Genomic DNA, 19,548 nt, shown 5'->3' with positions numbered 1-19,548 from the left:
GCCACTTCTAACCATTTGGAATATGCATCAACGATAACCAAAAAGACCTTCCCTTGGAATGGCCCAGCAAAATCTATGTGCAGCCGGCTCCAGGGAGTCCTGGACTGCTCCCACCAGTGGACTGGTGCTCTGGCCACTTCTGGCCGCACCTCTTGGCATGCCTTGCATGTTCGTACCCATTGTTCTATGTTCTGGTCCATTCCAGGCCACCACACATAACATCGGGCTAGTGACTTCATCCTGACCATTCCCGGGTGTCCCATGTGAAGCGTCTCAAGAACCCTGTTTCTCAGTGGTGCTGGGATGATCACCCTATCTCCCCATAGGAGACAACCCTTATGCATGGACAATTCGTGCTGCCTTGTCGCATAAGGCCTGAATTTTTCTTCATGCGGACCACCTGGCCACCCCCTCCCCACCCAAGTGAGCACACGGGAGAGAACAGCATCTTTCCTCGTTTTCTCAGCTATATCAGTAGCTGTTACAGGAGCCCCCGGAAGTGTTTCTAGCATCATAATGTGCTCCGCCGGAGCAGGATCCTCATTGCTCCCGCCAGGAAGGGGCAATCGACTCAGCGCATCAGCGTGGCACAACTGTTTCCCCGGCACATGGGTCAAGGTGTACTGGAACCCATTCAGGAAAATTGACCAACGCAACATTCTGGGGGAGAGAATTTGTGGCGTTTGTTTGTTTGGGTTGAACAACCCTAACAGTGGTTTGTGGTCCGTTTCAATGGAGAAATGGCGACCGTACAAATAATCATAGAACCTTTTGATTCCTGACACAATTGCTAGTGCCTCTTTATCAATTTGAGCATAGTTGCGCTCCGTGGGTGACAACGTACGGGAATAGAAAGAGATGGGCTTTTCCGACCCATCTGGTTCCCTATGACTCAGCACAGCCCCCAGGCCGTATTGAGAGGCATCACATGCCAGGACCAGCGGCTTCGACTCATCATAATGAGCAAGGACGCTCCTGCTACTCAGCATTTCTCGCAAGGAGTCAAAAGCCTTCTGCTGCTCCCGCCCCCATCGCCACACATTCTTTTTCTGCAAAAGTCTATGTAATGGTTCAGCTACCGAAGCTTTCTGGGGTAAGAATGAATGATAAAAGTTAATAAGTCCCAGGAATGACTGCAACTCCGTCTTGTTCTGTGGTCGTGGTGCCTCGATGATGGCCTTAATCTTAGCATCTGTGGGGTGAATGCCTGATGCATCAATTTTAAACCCCAAGAAATCCACAGTTGGCACCCCAAAACTGCATTTTTCTTTTTTCAGTTGCAACCCCACCTCCTTGAACTTGAGCAACACTGCACGGACACGCGCAACCAGTTCCTGTGGGTCTTTTCCAGCAATCAAAACGTCATCAAAAAATGGCAAGACCCCCGGCAGACCCCTTAACAGGCGTTCCATGAGCCCTTGAAAAATCCCTGGGGCCACACAAACTCCGAACTGTAATCTGTTAACTCTGAACGCCCCTTTATGTGTGACAATAGTCTGTGCTTCCGCTGATTGTGGGGTTACTGGCAGCTGTTGGTAAGCTTGTGCCAGGTCAATTTTGGCGAACACCTTGCCCCCAGCCAGTTTAGCCAACAGATGTGATACGACTGGAATGGGGTATGAGTTTCCCCTGAGTGCCTTATTGATAGTACATTTGTAATCTGCACATATCCTGACTTCCCCATTTGCTTTAAGGGGCGTGACGATTGGAGTCTCCCACTTAGCAGAGTCCACGGGTGAGAGAACTCCCTGCTTGACCAATTTATCCAGCTCTGCCTCGATCTTGGGTTGCAGTGCAAATGGCACTCGCCTTGGTTTGAGTCGGATTGGGGTCACCCCGGGGTCCAACTCGAAGTCAACTGGGGGCCCTTTATAACAACCCAGTTTTCCATTAAAGAGACCAGCAAATTCCTTGCATAATGCCTCGCTCATCTCAGGGCAGGTTTGGATTGAATTAAGCCCTGAGATACTCAGTCCCAGGGCGGGAAACCAGTCAGTGCCCAGGAGACTGGGGCGACTGCCCTTCGCAATCACCAGTTTGAGTACAGCCTGTTTGTCCCGGAACTGTACTCTCACGGCACACATTCCCATAACATGGATGCGGCCTGCTGAGTATGACTGCAAGGTTGCCGGGAAGGGCTCCAGAGGGGGCAACTTACCCCTGGGGAAGAATGTCTTCGCGGTCTGGTCCGACACAATGGTGAATGCAGATCCAGAGTCCACCTCCATGTCGCACTGCTGACCCTCAATCTTCACCTTGACGTGTGCCTTGCCTTGCGCTGGAAACTGCACGGCCCTCCCGTTGATCTCCGTTATGTAGTGGCAGTCCTTTCGAAAATGAGTTGCTGTGGGCGGTCTGCAATGCTCCAGTCTAGGTGCTCCTGTTGCTCCTGACGCCGCCGATCTACAGACTCTGGCGATGTGACCTGTCTTCCCGCACATCCGGCACATAGCATCCCTGAAACGACAACTCTTCCGCCCATGGTTTCCGCCACAACCTGGGCAACTGCCTCGGTGATCTTTGTGCACTGTGCAGGCCTGACGCACCAACTCGACCCCACGGACTGGGCTCTGGCTCGGAGTAGCCTCTAGCTCGTCCATGGCATGCGCAACTTCTATCTGTGGCTTAGTGGCCTTGCGACTGGCATCAAGCTCCTCTCTTTCATAATTCTCCGTGGCGGTGGCCTCCTTCAAGGCTGATGCAAGGGTAACCTCTTCTTTAGCCACGATGCGTCTTCTGGCTTTCTTGCTGCTCAGACCACCAATAAACCGATCCAGGAGAGTCTCTTCCAGATTTTGGAAGCCGCAGTGCTGAGCGAGCTTCCGGAGTTCAGCCAGAAATGCGGATACAGACTCCCCAGCATGCTGCTGCCTCTTATGGAACTCCATCCGCCGGGCCATCTTGGTCTCAGTAGGCGCCAAGTGGCTTGTTAGGCAGGCAAGAATATCTTGGAGAGATGTCTCACTCAGCTTCGCTGGAGCAAGTAATGCCTTGGCTAGCTTGAAGGTCTCGGGCCCACAGTAGCTCAGGAATGTGGCCCTTCTTTTGCTGGCATCGGTGATCCCTTGAGCCACCGCGAAGAACTCGAAGCGTTCGACGTAGTCTTCCCAGGTGTGAGGCTCTGATGGCTGGAAGGGCTCCAATACTCTTGGACTCTCCATTGTCCTAGCGGGCAGGGTCGTCTTCTCAGCTGGCCAGTGAGTCTTGTTCTCAGCTGCAATCCGGACTCTGAGGCAGGGTTGTGTTTAACCGCTCCTCAGCATTCCGGATCCCATCCTCGTCGCCAGTTGTTGTGACGTGGGGTTTGTGATTTCAGCTCTCTTGACAAAACATGCTGGAGACAGTTCTCTAGTAACAGCTCTTTATTAAAGTGAACAAGACTGACTGTGAGGGCAGGAAGGCTACATTTATAGGGACAGGGAACTAGCTAGAAAGGGATACATTTTGGAGGGAACAATATCAGGCAATCACAGTGCTGCCTTTTGGAGGGAACCAATAAGACAGAGGATCCAAATACAGCAGCTTAAATGAACCAATAGTAGCTGTACCCTCTGGAACCAAAAGGCAGTTACTTTATCCTAATGCAAATACAGACAATAATAATACAGAGATAAAATCCTTTGACTCAATACACAACACAACCCATACATGCCAAGTTGCTGTCCGAGAAATAAGGGACCGGGCCGGAAGTAGCAGGCCGGAAGTAGCGCTGCCGCCATTTTGGAACTGGGCGGAGCATGCTCAGAAGTGACTTTTGATGCTGCTTTGCCCAGTTCCAAAATGGCCGCCGCGCCAGAAGTCGCACTGCAGCCATTTTGGAACTGGGCAGAGCAGCATCAAAAGTCACTTCTGAGCATGCTCCGCCCAGTTTCAAAATGGCCACCGCACCAGAATAAACCGGGGGGAAACAGAAAAAAATCCGTTTTTTCAGCTAGGAACAGCTGGAAAAACGGGGATTTCCCGGGGAATACGGGAGACTTGGCAGCTATGGTAAAACCTCCAAAATTCATTTTTGACTAAAGGGCCAATCTGCCTGAAGCAGATGGGAGTTGGAGATCTCCCATCAATATCTCGAGGGCCACAGGTTCCTGTGCCCTAGAGGCTTGAAAACCAATCATCGCTTTGTTTTTTTGGTACCCAGAGACTATTGCAGGCATAGGCAAACTCGGCCCTCCAGATGTTTTTGGACTACAACTCCCATCATCCCTAGCTAACAGGACCAGTGGTCAGGGATGATGGGAATTGTAGCCCCCAAACATTGGGAGGGCCAAGTTTGCCTATGCCCAGATAATAGTCCTATTGTCTGATTCCACCCTTCATCCAAAGATCACAGCGCAGTTTACAGTTAGTGATGCAGGGACTGTATTCGGAATTAACTTCAGTTTTCTGGAGACTCTCCAAAGACAAGACATACTACCATGTACAATTTATTACAGTCATCTATCCTAGATGTCGGACCCAGGTGGCGCTGTGGGTTAAACCACAGGGTCTAGGGCTTGCTGATCAGAAGGTCGGCGGTTCGAATCCCTGCAACGGGGTGAGCTCCTGTTGCTCGGTCCCAGCTCCTGCCCACCTAGCAGTTCGAAAGCACATCAAAGTGCAAGTAGATAAATAGGGACCGCTCCGGCGGGAAGGTAAACGGCGTTTCCGTGCGCTGCTCTGGTTTGCCAGAAGCGGCTTTGTCATGCTGGCCACATGACCTGGAAGCTATACGCCGGCTCCCTCGGCCAATAATGCGAGATGAGCGCGCAACCCCAGAGTCGGACACGACTGGACCTGATGGTCAGGGGGCCCTTTACCTTTACCTTTATCCTAGATGTCAGTTTAATGAAAGGCAATGCTTTTTCAACATGATCACAATGCTTCCTGCCCCTGATGCATAGAAAATCACAATCTATCTGTAAGGGGCTGCCATGCCAGTTTGTGTGTCTGGAAAAATGCTCTTAAATTTGATCAGCCTTTTGGTCAATGATGGCCATGCAACTTGGGGGTGGGGTGAGGACAAGGGTCATGCTTCATCTTCTACTTTTGTCATTCAATAACTACCTGTGGGATACTGCGACCGGTCATAAACCAAGCCCAGACACACATGCGGAATTCTCAAGAGGCGTGTTTCTAAAGTTAACAAGCAGATTTATTATAAACATCTGTTAAACCCAATATGCTTGGAGAGAGTCCCAAAGACCCCGTAACTCTGCAATAAGATGTCTTTGCAGGATCTGTCATGGAGTTTGGCATTTATTGCAGAACTGAACGCCATTCGTAATAATCCCCCACGGAGCATCGAGTGTCCACATCTAAGGACACCTTTCAAAGGGTCACTTTGGCATCCTGATGAAGCAGATTTCAAAGTCACCTTCTACCAGGCTCTGAATTCTTTCCAAGAGGTGGTGAACTGAAATCTCAAAAGAATTTTTACAGGGCTAGTTTCTGTGCACAAAAAAGTCAGATGTTTTTTACAATGATTGCAACCCATTTCCTAGAGACATCTTTGGTCCGTCCTGAGGCAAGCTCCCTCTATCCTGACTGCCCACTCTGCTGCTATACCATAGGCCAGGGGACCCAAGATCACTGTTGGACTACAACTCTCATCAGCCCCAGCAATTATGGCTGATAGCCAGGGATGACAACAAGCGTAGGGTCCAATGCTATTATTATTAATGGTTTTTATATATGCTGAAAGCCGCCCAGAGTGGTTGGAAGCCACTCAGGGTGGCTGTGGGGCAACCAAATAAGATGGGTGGGGCACAAATAATAAATAATAATAATTATTATTATTACTATTATTGGCTACCACTGTTGGCGTCAGTTGCATGCCTTCCTAGAGAGAGATGACTTAGAAACCCTAGAAACACACCTGCTTTTCTTAATCGCTTTCGTGCATTTTAGTCACTATGGCTTTAAAACAATCTGTTGCTTCTTCTGCTTTCTTTTATGCAATATATTATTTTTTTCGTTAAGCCCTCCGGAGACTTATGCAAAATATGGGCTGTGAACCCCTAACAGCACCCTCCTACGCACGTTTATTCGGAAGTTAAGTCCCCGCTGTGTTCAGTGGGCTCACTCCCAGATAAGTGGGAGTGGGATTGCCGCCTCAAGCGAATAAATACAGCAATAGAATTGCCAAGTTGGAAGGGACACTAACGGTCATCCAGTCCAACCCCCTGCAATGCAGGAATGCAATCAACTCCAAATGAAGCGCGTGGCTAGTGAGCTACGTTCTCTTTGGGGGTGAGGGGGTCACAAGTTGTGCAGGCCTGATCTAAACCTAGGACCCTTCATGCTTTTTTCTTTTTGCTCTGAGAATCCATGTCCGCCCGTGTCCAACACCCCTTCTCAATCTGACTACTGTAATGCGCTCTACGTGGGGCTACCTTTGAAGGTGACCCAGAAACTACAACTAATCCAGAAGGCGGCAGCTAGACTGGTGACTGGGAGCGGCCACCGAGACCACATGAAAGATCTACATTGGCTCCCAGTGCATTTCCGAGCAAAATTCAAAGTGTTGGTGCTGATCTTTAAAGCCCTAAACGGCCTCGACCCAGTAGACCTGAAGGAGCGTCTCCACCCCCATCATTCTGCCTGGACACTGAGGTCCAGCTCCGAGGGCCTTCTAGTGGTTCCCTCACTAAGCGAACTGAGGTTACAGGGAACCAGGCAGAGGGTCTTCTCGGTAGTGGCACCTGCCTTGTGGAGCGCCCTCCCATCAGATGTCAAAGAGAAATAAACAACTGCCTGACTTTTAGAAGACATCTGAAGGCAGCCCTGTTTAGGGAAGTTTTTAATGTTTGATGTTTTATTGTGTTTTAAATATTTTGTTGGGAGCTGCCCGGAGTGGCTGGGGAAACCCATTCAGATGGGCGGGGTATAAGTAATAAATTATTATTATTATTATTATTATTATTATTATTATTATTATTATTATTAGTGCTGGGGTAACCAGCTGCAAGGGACCCAGGTGGCGCTGTGGGTTAAACCAGAGAGTCTAGGGCTTGCTGATCACTAGGTCAGCAGTTCGAATCCCTGTGATGGGGTGAGCTCCCGTTGCTCGGTCCCAGCTCCTGCCAACCTAGCAGTTCGAAAGCACATCAAAATGCAAGTAGATAAATAGGAACCGCTACAGCGGGAAGGTAAACGGCGTTTCCGTGTGCTGCTCTGGTTCGCCAGAAGTGGCTTTGTCATGACCTGGAAGCTATACGCTGGCTCCCTCGGCCAATAATGCGAGATGAGCGCGCAACCCCAGAGTCGGTCATGACTGGACCCAGTGGTCAGGGGTCCCTTTACCTTTACCTTTAACCAGCTGCAAAATGCTCTCTTTGCTGGCTGGTTCTGGAAAGGCTAGAAGGAGATATAATGGCCCCAAGCCATGTAGCTCAGCTGGTAGCTCAGCCCTGAGCCATGTAGCTCTTAATGTCGGGGTCATGGGTTCGATCCCCACGGTTGGGGGTTGGTCTAGGTGACCCACACAGTCCCTTCCAACTCTACAATTCTATGATCTTGCATTTGTCAAGTGCCTGTTAGCAGCACTCTCCATATAGATGCTAGGCCAGTTTTCAGTTGCTTCCTTTCTCCTTAGGAACAAACAGGGTCATAGGAAGCCAACGTTTTACCAGGACCATTTGTTTCCCTAGCGCTGTATCATCCACGCGTACCGGCAGCGGCACTTCAGTTGGGAATATTCCCAGTCCTATCAGCAGAAGCTGGGGATTGAACCAGGCGCCTTCTGCATGCAGAGGCCCTTCTTTCTACCTAGCAGCCAGCTAGTAGAGACAGATATCCCCCACTAGCCTATGTAGTACAGTACCATGAAGCCATCCATGCTCCATTTTGTACCACAGGCAAAAGCCCCAAATATCCCGGAGGCCGCCTCTTCAGATCGTTTGAATCTTACAACTGGTCATTCACATTAAAGGAAACAGCAACAGCATGGAGGGTCAACTGCTGCACTGGGGAAACTTGGGCAATTTCATATCTGCGTGCCAGAGACGTTATGATGTGACCCAGGAGGAAATCAACTCCAATGGCTATCATGTCCTCCTCGGGTCAGAAAGTCTCCCTCACCCAGAATCCTCCAGCTCTTGCCCAAACACAGACATCCTTAACCGCCTTTAGCCTCTCGGCCGCCCTTTATAGTAAGCTAAGATTGCACAAGTCTCTTCCCAGTGGGAAAAATGAGGCAGAGAGGTTAAAATGAGTCACCCGTCGTTAAACAAAATGTGGCATCTCTTCACAACTCCCAGTCTCTGTGTAAACAGTTAAATATTGCTATTTTGCCCTGTCAACCCCAACAGATCAGGGATGAATAGCTTCATTCTGGCATTGTGCCGTTTGGGAAACAGATTTATCCATCAACATCCCCCCTCCCCCCTCCCTCGCCCTTTCTGCCTCTTCCTTGCCAGGCACAATATAGCATCGAACATGCAAGGGGGGCATCCAAGGGCAGTACATCAGGCCCCCAGTGCTGATGTCATTGCTGGTGCCTACAAGAATGGACTCGTCCCTTCCTGATGACACGTCTTAGAGCCAGTGTGGTGAGAGCCAGTGTGGTGTAGTGGTTAAGAGCGGTAGACTCATAATCTGGTGAACCGGGTTCACGTCTCCGCTCCTCCACATGCAGCTGCTGGGTGACCTTGGGCTAGTCACACTTCTCTGAAGTCTCTCAGCCTCACTCACCTCACAGAGTGTTTGTTGTGGGGGAGGAAGGGAAAGGAGAATGTTAGCCACTTTGAGACTCCTTAGGATAGTGATAAAGCGGGATATCAAATCCAAACCCTTCTTTTTCTTCTTCTTCTTCTTCGAAGGGCAATTGGTTGACACAGAACCAGAGATCTTCCTCAGTCCCCCCCTACCACCTGGCCCACAAACCAATCCGTCACACATCCCTAATCTGGAGGTTCGACACACACTGGTTAGTCCGTTAAGCAGAAAACTAGCTTCTTAATTCAGGTTATTAGCGCATGATTCGTGAAGCGGGCTCGAAAAGGGAAACCCATGTCCAGACACGAACCTCAGCGGATCGTTGCTATGTGTAGCGGAACGGGGGAGGGGGGAGAGGCCCCACCTACTTGTACCGTATTAGCCGGATAATTTTATTGTTCATAAAATCCGAGGCGTGCGGGTGAGAGGAGTCGACGCAGAAGCCATCGCTCATGGCGATTTTCAGTACCTCCTCTACAAACACCTGGAAACTGTTGATCTGCTTCTTGGCCGGGAGGACCCACAACCTCTTTAAGTTCTGGCGGGTGTACTCCTCTTCTGGCAGCCCTTCCACGCTGGCAACCCAATCCAAGGTCACGTGGTAGGGATCCTGCAGGTAACTGGATATCGAGGACAGGTTGCCGTTGAAACAGTAGTAGAGTTTGGAGCCCAGAAGCTTGAGGAACAAACTGGAGGTGCTGAAGATGTGAGCGTTGAACACTTCCATGTTGGAAGAGGACAAGCTGTAGATCTGGGGAGCTTCCCGGACGGTGAAGTGAACCGTCTGAGTCCTCTGGTCCAAGCTGATGTTGAGCATGGCATTCTTTTCTGCCCTCGAGAGCTCCACCTCCTTCTCCTGCAGGGCCTCGATCAGCGGCTGGACCTGGTAAAAATCTGCTTCTCGGCGGAGCAGGCCCATTTCTTGGAAGTCCTCTGGGAGGTCCAGGTGGGAGGTCCTCAGGAAGTTGAGGATGTAGCGGAAAACCTTGCCGTCCCGGTCAATGAAGCAGTTGCCTTGGCTGTCCCTCTTGGTTGGCAGGTTCCCGCTGAACATGGCACCCAGCATGGAGTCTGGGAAGCTGGTCAAGGTGGACAGCGATGTTGTGTACAGCTTCCCGCCAACGTTTAGCGTTATAGGCTCTGACATGGTGGGAGGAAGGGAGGTCAGGAGCAGATCTGGGCGGGAAGGAATGAGCATCAGACATTAGCATATGCATCATTTAGGGATGGTTTTATTTTTGTTTTGTTTTTTGGAGGGGGAGAAACTTGAGTGCATTAAAATTCTTCCATTTACCTCCCTCTTCAGTCCTCTTCTGGTGGAGCAGGAGAGGTGAAGGAACATGAGGAGGAGGAGGAGGTGTGAAAGCACTTGACTCTCCACCAGGTGGACCCATCCCTCTTGTCCTCCTGGACCTGCTCTTCACTCTCCAACCCTGCCTGACTCTTGTCTCCTGGCTGTTACGGGCTGCCCCAGATCCCTTCTTCCTTCAGCTTCTAACCCCCTTTTCCCCAGGGCCCCACTCCTCAGTCTCTAGCCAGTCTCTGACAGTATCAGCAGGAAGCCTTCTCCTGCAGAGCACAATAACTGGTTGGGTATCTAAGGGGGTGAGATGATCTTTTGAGAGCCAGTGTGGTGTAGTGGTTAAGAGCAGTGGACTTGTAATCTGGGTGAACTGGGTTCGCTTCCCCGCTCCTCCACATGCAGCTGCTGGGTGACCTTGGGCTAGTCACACTTCTCTGAAGTCTCTCAGCCTCACTCACCTCACAGAGTGTTTGTTGTGGGGGGAGGAAGGGAAAGGAGGTTGTTAGCCGCTTTGAGACTCCTTGGGGTAGTGAAAAAGCGGGATATCAAATCCAAACTCTTCTTATTCTTTTGGAAGCTGATTAGGGCTTTGCACACCTGTACTAGCACCTGGAAGGCTGTATTATAGAATCATAGAGTTGGAAGGGACCCTGAGGGTCACCTGCAGGAATCTCAGCTAAAGCATTCAGGACAGAGGCCCATCCAACCTCTGCTTAAAAATCTCCCAAGGAAGGAAAGCCCAGTACCTCCCGAGGGAGACCATTCCACTGTCTGTCAAACATCCTGAGGACCCACTTTCTAGGTGTTCGGTTCCCACGTGCAAGATCGTAACTGCAGCTTTCAGGGTAGGCTTGCAAGTGGGAACAAAACTTCCACAGGTAGAACTTCTATGACTCCAGAAAACAACACTTTTCAGCATAGCTACTTTGCACCTTCAGATACCACCAGGCTTCCAACTTCTGAGTAACGCAGTGAAGAGGAAATCAACTGATGGTATGAATCTGTGTGAATGAGTTCTTGGGTACAGGGAAAAATGGAGACCTGTAGTAATGGGTCAGCAGTAGCAGTGCTGAATGCCAGTTTGCCTCAAAGTCAACAACAATTTCCCCGCTGCAAATCTCAGGGCTGTGAATTCAAGAAGCTGCACGCAAGTCCACCACTAGGTCTTCTGCCAAGGCCAGATATATACCGTTTGGAGACAAGGTACCTTTACAATGTCTACTAATTTATTAATTGGCACAAAGTCAGCATAGTTAGAAAGTCACACTAGGACTTGGGAGACCTGGGTTCAAATCCTCACAGGGTTATTGTGAGGATGAAACAGAGGAATGAAAACCACGTATGGCGCCTTGAGCTCCTCTTGTGGGGTATACATGTCGGGAAGAAAGAAAGAGAAACTTGCTAACGAAACTCCCATTACCCCTTCTTGGCTGGGGCTGATGGCTGTTGTAGTACAACGACAATCTGAGGACCCTACTTAGGGGCCTTGGTTCTCAAACGCTTTGGTTCTCAAATGCCCCAAACCAGGAAGTAAGTGTTCCGGTTTTCGAAAGCCGAACGTCCGATGCGGCTGTCGGCTATTGTTTCAGGGACGGCTGCACCAATCAGAAGCCGCGCCTTGGTTTTTGAACATTTTGGAAGTCAAACAAAGTTCTGGAATGGATTAAGTTTGGTGCTTTTGTTCTTGCTATGTATTTTGTGTTTTTGTTCTTGAGGCTTTTTCGGTTAATCTGTTTTTGTGACTGTGTGGAACCCAGTTCAGCTACTGACTGATTGATTGCGTGACTGCAGAAATTGATAAAAGCCCCCCATCCAAACAATGACTATCATCAGTGCTGGTAAGGCAAAAAAAAAAATTAATTTTTATCATCTACAATACTGACATATTTATTTTATAGTACAGCAGATAGATTATTGCTTTCATTTTATGGATCAATGGTCTTGTTAGTAAAATTCATGTTGAATTGCTGTATTAGGGACGGTTTTTAAAAGTCTGGAATGACTTTGCATTACTTTCTATGGGAAAGCATGCCTTGGTTTTGGAACGCTTTGGTTTTGGAACGGACTTCCGGAACGAATTAAGTTTGAGAACCAAGGTACCACTGTACCAGGTTATGGAAAGGTGTGTTAGGAGTCAGAACTTTCAGACCCTCTTCACTCCATTATGACACGGCGTGCTGAATCCTTGCATGTTATGGAAGAGAAGAATAACAGTTGGCTGCGTGGACGGGCCTTTCCCCACGACTCTTTATTCACTGCGTCAGGTGAGATTTAAGGCTGGAAAGACTATTTCACCGACCCATCCGTGAGGTAAGACCACTCGGGCAAAGAGTGATCTTGGAGGGAGTAAGCCAATTAGGGTGCCAAGGGAAACACAAGGGATAAGAAACGCAAGAAATGTTTTGCTGGATGAGCACAAGTTTTCCGTCTGCATTCTAAGGCTGGATCTAGACACATTTAAAAAAACGTTTCAGGAAAACACGTTGCAAAGCTCATAACGGGAAATCACGTTAGCGAAGGATCAAACTCTACAGCGCCATCTGGTGTCACGGTGGTATAACACATTTAAAACTAATCTGTGTCCTAAGTCCAATAGTGGCCAGCCATATATTCCTGAGAACCATCCAGTTCTCACAGTAACCAAACAGATAGATGCCTCTTATGGGAAGCTGGGTCCGATTTTTGCTTTGTTTATGCTTTTACTGTATTGTTAAATGGCTTCTAAATATTTTAGAGGAAGCGATTAATAAATGGAACAAATTACAAATAAATAAAACAATGTGAAGAATGCGTATACCGCTCAACGGAAAGTATCTACTGGTAAGTGGCGAGGAAGGGCATGTAAAAATATGTAAGATTGATCATCGAAGAAAATTAGAAATCATAATAAAAACCCTTCGTTGTATCAACTATAAACTTATCAACAACAATTCAGTTGGTTGTTGTTGCAACTCTGAAGCGCAAAATAATAGGTGCCCTTTGCCAAGGGGACAAAATGCCATTATGCAGGTGCATAATTAAGAGGCAGATATAGTGGAACCTTGGTTCCCAAACAGCTCCTGAACACCCCAAACCCGAAAATAAGTGTTCCAGTTTGCAAACGCTTTTCAGAAGCCGAACGTCCAATGCAGCTTCTACTTGAGTTCAGGAAGCTCCTGCAGCCAATCAGAAGTCGCGCCTTGGTTTTCAAACAGTTTCGAGAGTCAAACGGACTCCCGGAACGGATTAAGTTCAAGAACTGTGGTACCACTGTAATAATAATAATAATTATACCCCGCCCATCTGGCTGGTTTTCCCAGCCACTCTGGGCAGCTTCCAGCAAAATATAAAAACGTAATAAAACGTCAAACATTTAAAAACTTCACAATACAGAGCTGTCTTCAGATGTCTTCGAAAAGTCAGATAGTTGTTTCTTTCCTTGACATCTGGTGGGAGGGCGTTCCACAGGGTGGGCGCCATCACCGAGAAGGCCCTCTGCCTGGTTCCCTGTAACCTCACATCTTCACAGTGAGGGAACTGCCAGAAGGCCCTCTGAGCTGGACCTCAGTGTTTGGGTTAAACGATGGGGGTGGAGACGCTCCTTCAGGTATACTGAAGTTTAGCCATCCCTGACTTAAGGCCTAGATAATACCTGGAGGATAACAGAATCGCAGGTAGGAAACTGGCCCCTTGGGTGGAGAGTGTTGATGTGCACATGAGTCAAAGGTCGCCAGTGAGGGACCTTTGAGTCCTATGTGGATATTTGACCTTCTCCATGCTTGTGGTCCAACCTGACGGCCCAGCTTTGAAACAAGTGGCTGCGCCGGTGAACTTTTGCTCCTGCACAAATTCCACCCCCTTTGTTTTCAAAATAACTATCGGCAAAGCAGTGGCTTAACTGACCTTGAAAAAATGTCAAACAACTGGCCAGAGCCGTTCTGTATTTTAGCTACAGCAAGGATACACCTCTCTGTGGAGTGACGGCTAACTTGGGGGACAATTTTGTGTCTGTCTACATAGGAAAGGCTATGAAAGAGCCATAAAGGTAAAGGTAAAGGGACCCCTGACCATTAGGTCCAGTCGTGACAGACTCTGGGGTTGCAGCGCTCATCTCGCGTTATTGGCCGAGGGAGACGGTGTACAGCTTCCAGGTCATGTGGCCAGCATGACAAAGCTGCTTCTGGCAAACCAGAGCAGCACATGGAAATGCCGTTTACCTTCCCGCCGGAGTGGTACCTATTTATCTACTTGCGCTTTGATGTGCTTTCAAACTGCTAGTTGGGCAGGAGCTGGGACCGAGCAACAGGAGCTCACCCCGTCGCGGGGATTTGAACCGCCAACCTTCTGATCAGGAAGCCCTAGGGCTCTGTGGTTTAACCCACAGCGCCACCTGGGTCCCACCTATGAAAGAGCCATAGCTCAGTGCAAAGGAATGAGACTTGTGTTGAGTTGCAGTGGGTAGCTTGATGCATATAGTTATCTGAAGTTTAACATTTTAGTATGTTTTTATATATGTTGGAAGCCACCCAGAGTGGCTGGGGCAACCAAGTCAGATGGGTGGGGAGAAGAAGAAGAAGAAGAAGAAGAAGAAGAAGAAGAAGAAGAAGAAGAAGAAGAAGAAGAAGAAGAAGAAGAAGACACCCCTACTTTTATGAGAGAAATGTTGGCGGGTAAGGGCAAATGGCTGGATACAGAAGACTCTTTCTACAGTCGTCCCTTGGAAGTCGAACGGAATCCGTTCCGGGAGTCCATTCAACTTCCAAAACATTTGGAAACAAAAGCGTAGCTTCTGATTGGCTGCAGGAAGCTCCTGTAGCCAATCGGAAGCCGCATTGGATGTTCGGCTTCCAAAAATAGTTCACAAACCGGAACACTCACTTCTGGGTTTGCAGCGTTCGGGAGCCAAAACGTTCGAGAACTAGCTGTTCGAAAAACAAGGTGTGACTGTACCCTGTTTCTCATATTTTAAGACATACCCATAAAATAAGCCATAGCAGGATTTTTAAGCATTCAAGGAATATAAGACATACCCCGAAAATAAGCCATAGTGATAGGCACAGCAGCAATGCCGGCCGCGGCAGGAGGAGGAGGAAAAAAATAAGACATCCCTTGAAAATAAGCCATAGTGTGTTTTTTTGAGGAAAAAATAAATATAAGACATGTCTTATAATATGAGAAACACGGTATATTCTTCTGTTCTGAAATCCCTGGAGTTGTTGTCAGTCAGTGCAGACCAGGTGAGTAACCTGTGGCTCTCCAGGTATTGCTGGACTTACTCCCAGCATCCCTGGCCATGGTGTCTGGTGCTGATGGGAGCTGTAGTTGGAGTCCAAGACACCTGGAGGATGTCAAATGGGCAAAAGCCTTGTTACGGAAGTGCCACCCTGCCTTCAAAGGTTTCAAAACTGAGCTGCGCTGCAAGCAAAAACAACTGCAGACGTTGATATAAGTTCCCCTGAGCCCTGGGGTGTACAAGAGAGGGTTAGATATGTAAATACACAAGCAACATTAAGGCCACCGTGGCCTCAACCACAATTTAAAACCCACCCTAAAAAAAAACCCTTCCTTCCAAAATATCTCCATGTTTATCTTCAGGGCTGTATCATAAGGCAAGGCACAGCTAATCAAGGTAAATTTGCACATGTCCTGTCTGGTATTTTTGGCCCCATCTCTCCACTTCGTTATATGTACCTTTAATCCCTTAAAACCAGTCCTACCTTTAAAGATAAGATCATAGGTAATCCAGGTTGGTGCTCTTAGATAAAAGGAACTAGCTGTGTATTAACAGATGATTTACCAATTCTGGCTTGCCGTCTGCCCTCAGACACAAAAACTAGAAAACTGGTTCAGCCATCAGAGTCTGCCCCCTGGCCCGATCCCAATCAGGATTGCTCAGAAGGAAGTTTCCGTGAATTCAGCCAAGCTTACTCTCAATTAAGTGCAGAGATCGTGGCAACCTTAATTTAATTTTACCTTGCCTCTAACAAGCTTGGTCTAGCTACATTCATCTTTCCAAGGAGCTGAGGTCATGCAAAAGGCTTTGCGTGCAGCTCAAGGTCTTGCGATTATCTTGGCTTTCAACTACTTTGCATTTAGAAGAAATTCTAATGTGGACCCAGCAGACAAAAGTCATGTCGACGGCCCTGATCGAAACAGATCTGCCAGAAAGTATAGCATCCCTCTTTCTCCCTAAAATAGAAGAAGTTGTCAGACTATCTGCCCATTAGCTACTATTTCCTACTCTGACTAGGAACATCACTTCATTGTCTCAGACACACCATCCTTACTCTCACCGGTTACATGTAACTTGGCAGTATCACATTAGTGTTTAAAAGTTCTAAACAACAAGCCTCAAATATCTGAAAGGCCTCCTCCTTCCCTACAAGAACTTCCTGACAGTAAGAGCTGTTCGGCAGTGGAATTTGCTACCAAGGAGTGTGGTGGAGTCTCCTTCTTTGGAGGTCTTTAAGCCGAGGCTTGACAGCCATCTGTCAGGAATGCTTTGATGGTGTTTCCTGCTTGGCAGGGGGTTGGACTGGATGGCCCTTGTGGTCTCTTCCAACTCTATGATTCTATGATTCTATGAGATCCTCTTGTGTGTTAAGATCTGCAGAGAATCCTCTTGGTAATTCTGCTGCCCTTGCAATATCGAGGTGGTGGTAGTGGGTGTAGCAAGGGACAGGGTCTTCTCTGTGGCAGCCCCTAAACTATGAAACTCCCTCCTCACAGAAGTGCATTTATCACTTCATTGTACTACTATGTAAACAGCAAACCATTGCAGGGAGAAGGTCAGGCGGGATAAAGCTCAGAATGAGCTCAGACGTTCAAAAAAGGTTAATAATAATAATAGAGTAATAAGGTTTCTTCAGATATGTTCGAAGCAAGAGGAAGAAGAGGTCCCCATACAGAGGACCTCCAAGCAAGCAGTAGGTTCTCTGCATGGAGAAGACAGAGAACCTACTTGCAGATATAATCTCAGAGCCTCTGTTTACAATCTTTGAGAATTCTTGGAGAACAGGTGAGGTTTCTGCAGACTAGAGACTAGAGATAGGCCAGTGTTGATCCTGATAACTAGCGACAGATCAGCTTGATGTCGATACCAGGAAAAGTTCTAGAACAGATAATTGAAGCCGCTCAACAGCTGAGGGCGCGGAGGAGGCAGGCCCAGGCAGCACCAGGGGGGCGGGGGGGGGCAGGCTGGCCAGTGCCCCCTCAATTTTGGCGCCCTAGGCAGATGCCTAGTTTGCCTTAATGGACGCACCAGCCCTGCTCATATCATCCTGGAAAAAAGGTGACAAATGGGGTGCTGCAGCGTTCTGTCCTGGGCCTGTTATTGTTCAACGTCTTTATAAATGACATGGAAACAGGAATTGAGGGGATGCTCATCCAATTGGCAGATGACATCGCAGAAGACAGAATTTGAATTCAAGATGCCCTGAAAAGATTGGTGAACTGGGCCAAAGCAAAGTAACAAAACATCTGGAGTCCAAAACATCTGGAGGGCCGAAGGTTGGGGGGTGCCTGTTCTAAACTTAGGCAGGAGTAACCAGCTGCACAAATATAAGATGGGGGGACATCTGACTTGACAGTAGTATGTGTGAAAAGGTTCTTTCACATTACCTGTTATCCAATTACTTTTTTAAAACAGGAGATACCTGGGGCCTTTTGCATGTGAGACAGATGTTCTACAAATGAGCTGCCGTCTCTCCCTAGAGTTAGGATGGTGGGAGCAGAGTGAGAGACCTGAGTTTGCTGAGAGGCTCTGGGCAATTTTAAATCACAGTTTCCGTTCTCCAAAACAGAAATAATACAGCCTACTGCAGAGGGTTTATTTATGTCTCATTCATGGCCTGCCTGCCCCTCCTCCAAAGCGGATGGCATTTGCATACAACAACAACTTTGCGAGGTAGGTTAGGCAGAAAAATAGTGACCTGACCCCAGAGCCCCCGGTCACCTTCACAGCTAAAGCTGTGGCATAACATTGTATTTCGAACTTCCAAGGCCATCTCTCTAGCCACTGGAGTATCACAACTCCCTAGAATGAGTAAAAAAAGAAAGAAAAGTGTCTAGGTTATAAAAGGGTATATTTTTATGTCTCTGTGCAAACACACATCTAAACAATGTTCAAATATATAAAAGGATGTCATATGGAAGGGGGTGAAAGGTTGTTTTCTGCTGCTCCAGAGAAGCGGACACGGAGCAATGGATTCAAGCTACAAGAAAAAAGATTCCACCTAAACCAGGCATCCCCAAACTGCGGCCCTCCAGATGTTTTGGCCTACAACTCCCATGATCCCTAGCTAACAGGACCAGTGGTCAGGGATGATGGGAACTGTAGTCCAAAACATCTGGAGGGCCAAAGTTTAGGGATGCCTGACCTAAACATTAGGAAGAACTTCCTGACAGTAAGAGCTGTTTGACAGTGGAATTTGCTGCCAAGGAGTGTGGTGGAGTCTCCTTCTTTGGAGGTCTTTAAGCCGAGGCTTGACAGCCATCAGTCAGGAATGCTTTGATGGTGTTTCCTGCTTGGCAGGGGGTTGGACTGGATGGCCCTTGTGGTCTCTTCCAACTCTATGATTCTATGATCTCAATAACTGGAGCTGGAGAAAAGTAAAGGCATTTGCATGCAGAGATTGAATAAAAAAATGATCAGACAGCACAAAGACTAAAAAACAATGAGGTTGTAAGATTATGGGATGACAGCAGACTTTGGAATAGAGCTGGGTCCTTTTATTGACTATTGTAAGATAACTTATGGTGGGGGAAATAATATGAATATACCTTTTACTTGTGTAGGGACCTTGTTGCTCTGTAACATTTAAGAAATGAGCAGTTTACAAGCTTGTACATAATGTTGGAAGACGTTTAGATACGGACACGTTGCCTTGATATCAACAATTTATGTAAGCGTGTATAAATGGTCGGCTTGGGAGCACCTTTGGGTACCATAGTGGAAGGACAATGTCAAACCGGAAAAGGACCTGGCACATGTCTTCTACCAGTCACCTTTAACTTCCTGACAGGCGGAAACTCAACAGATGTAACTCTCCCTTCCCTAGCGGCAGAGGAACTTTCCGACAGTTTTCGTTAGAAATGTTAGAAAGTTAGGTTTTAAAAGCCCCCCCCCTCCCTAAACAAACAAACAAACAAAACCCATTCAAGGTGCACCTTGAACCAAAGGCATTCCTCTGAGGGGCCCAGCCTTTGGGATCCCCCTGTTGATCTCTCCTGGGATCAGCCAACATCCCATTCATAGGAGGGCTTCCCCCCAGCATCCTCTGCCCCCTTTTGCGCACCTGGCTCCTTCGCATCACTTACCTGTCGCGCTGCCAACCTGCTTGGACCCCTGTCGCAGATGCTTCTGGGGGGTGGGGAAGGGGAGAGAGAAAGAGAAAGAGAAGGAAAAAAACCGATGGGAAAGCCTGGGTGGACTGGGGAGTGGGGGGAGGCAAAGAGAGAGAAGTGGATATGCCCTGCCTAGGAGACGAAGGGAAGCAGCCCTAGCCGGCCGCAATGCTCCGTGGGAACTGTATTTCCTGGGCGCCTCCGGTGCCAGCGCCGCGGGTCGG

General features: G+C 48.2%; 1 protein-coding gene across 1 annotated transcript; it reads right to left on the bottom strand.

Moving 5' to 3' along the window:
- Positions 1–8,185: 8,185 nt before the first annotated feature.
- Positions 8,186–19,475, bottom strand: KCTD21 (potassium channel tetramerization domain containing 21). The gene is made up of 2 exons (XM_035115927.3): positions 19,298–19,475; positions 8,186–9,873 (listed from the first exon to the last, which is right to left on the bottom strand). Exon 2 carries the CDS (start codon positions 9,842–9,844, stop codon positions 9,062–9,064), a length of 783 nt encoding a protein of 260 aa, XP_034971818.1. The 5' UTR covers positions 9,845–9,873; positions 19,298–19,475; the 3' UTR covers positions 8,186–9,061.
- Between the last annotated feature and the right edge of the window lie 73 nt (positions 19,476–19,548).

The sequence above is a fragment of the Zootoca vivipara genome, chromosome 4 (assembly GCF_965207765.1).
Source record: "Zootoca vivipara chromosome 4, rZooViv2.hap1.1, whole genome shotgun sequence".
NCBI lineage: Eukaryota > Metazoa > Chordata > Lepidosauria > Squamata > Lacertidae > Zootoca > Zootoca vivipara.
This window is presented reverse-complemented; position numbering and strand designations above follow the sequence as displayed.

Excerpts from the sequence above, each read along its gene's own strand:
- KCTD21 (XM_035115927.3), bottom strand. The coding sequence starts at position 9,844 with ATGTCAGAGCCTATAACGCTAAACGTTGGCGGGAAGCTGTACACAACA.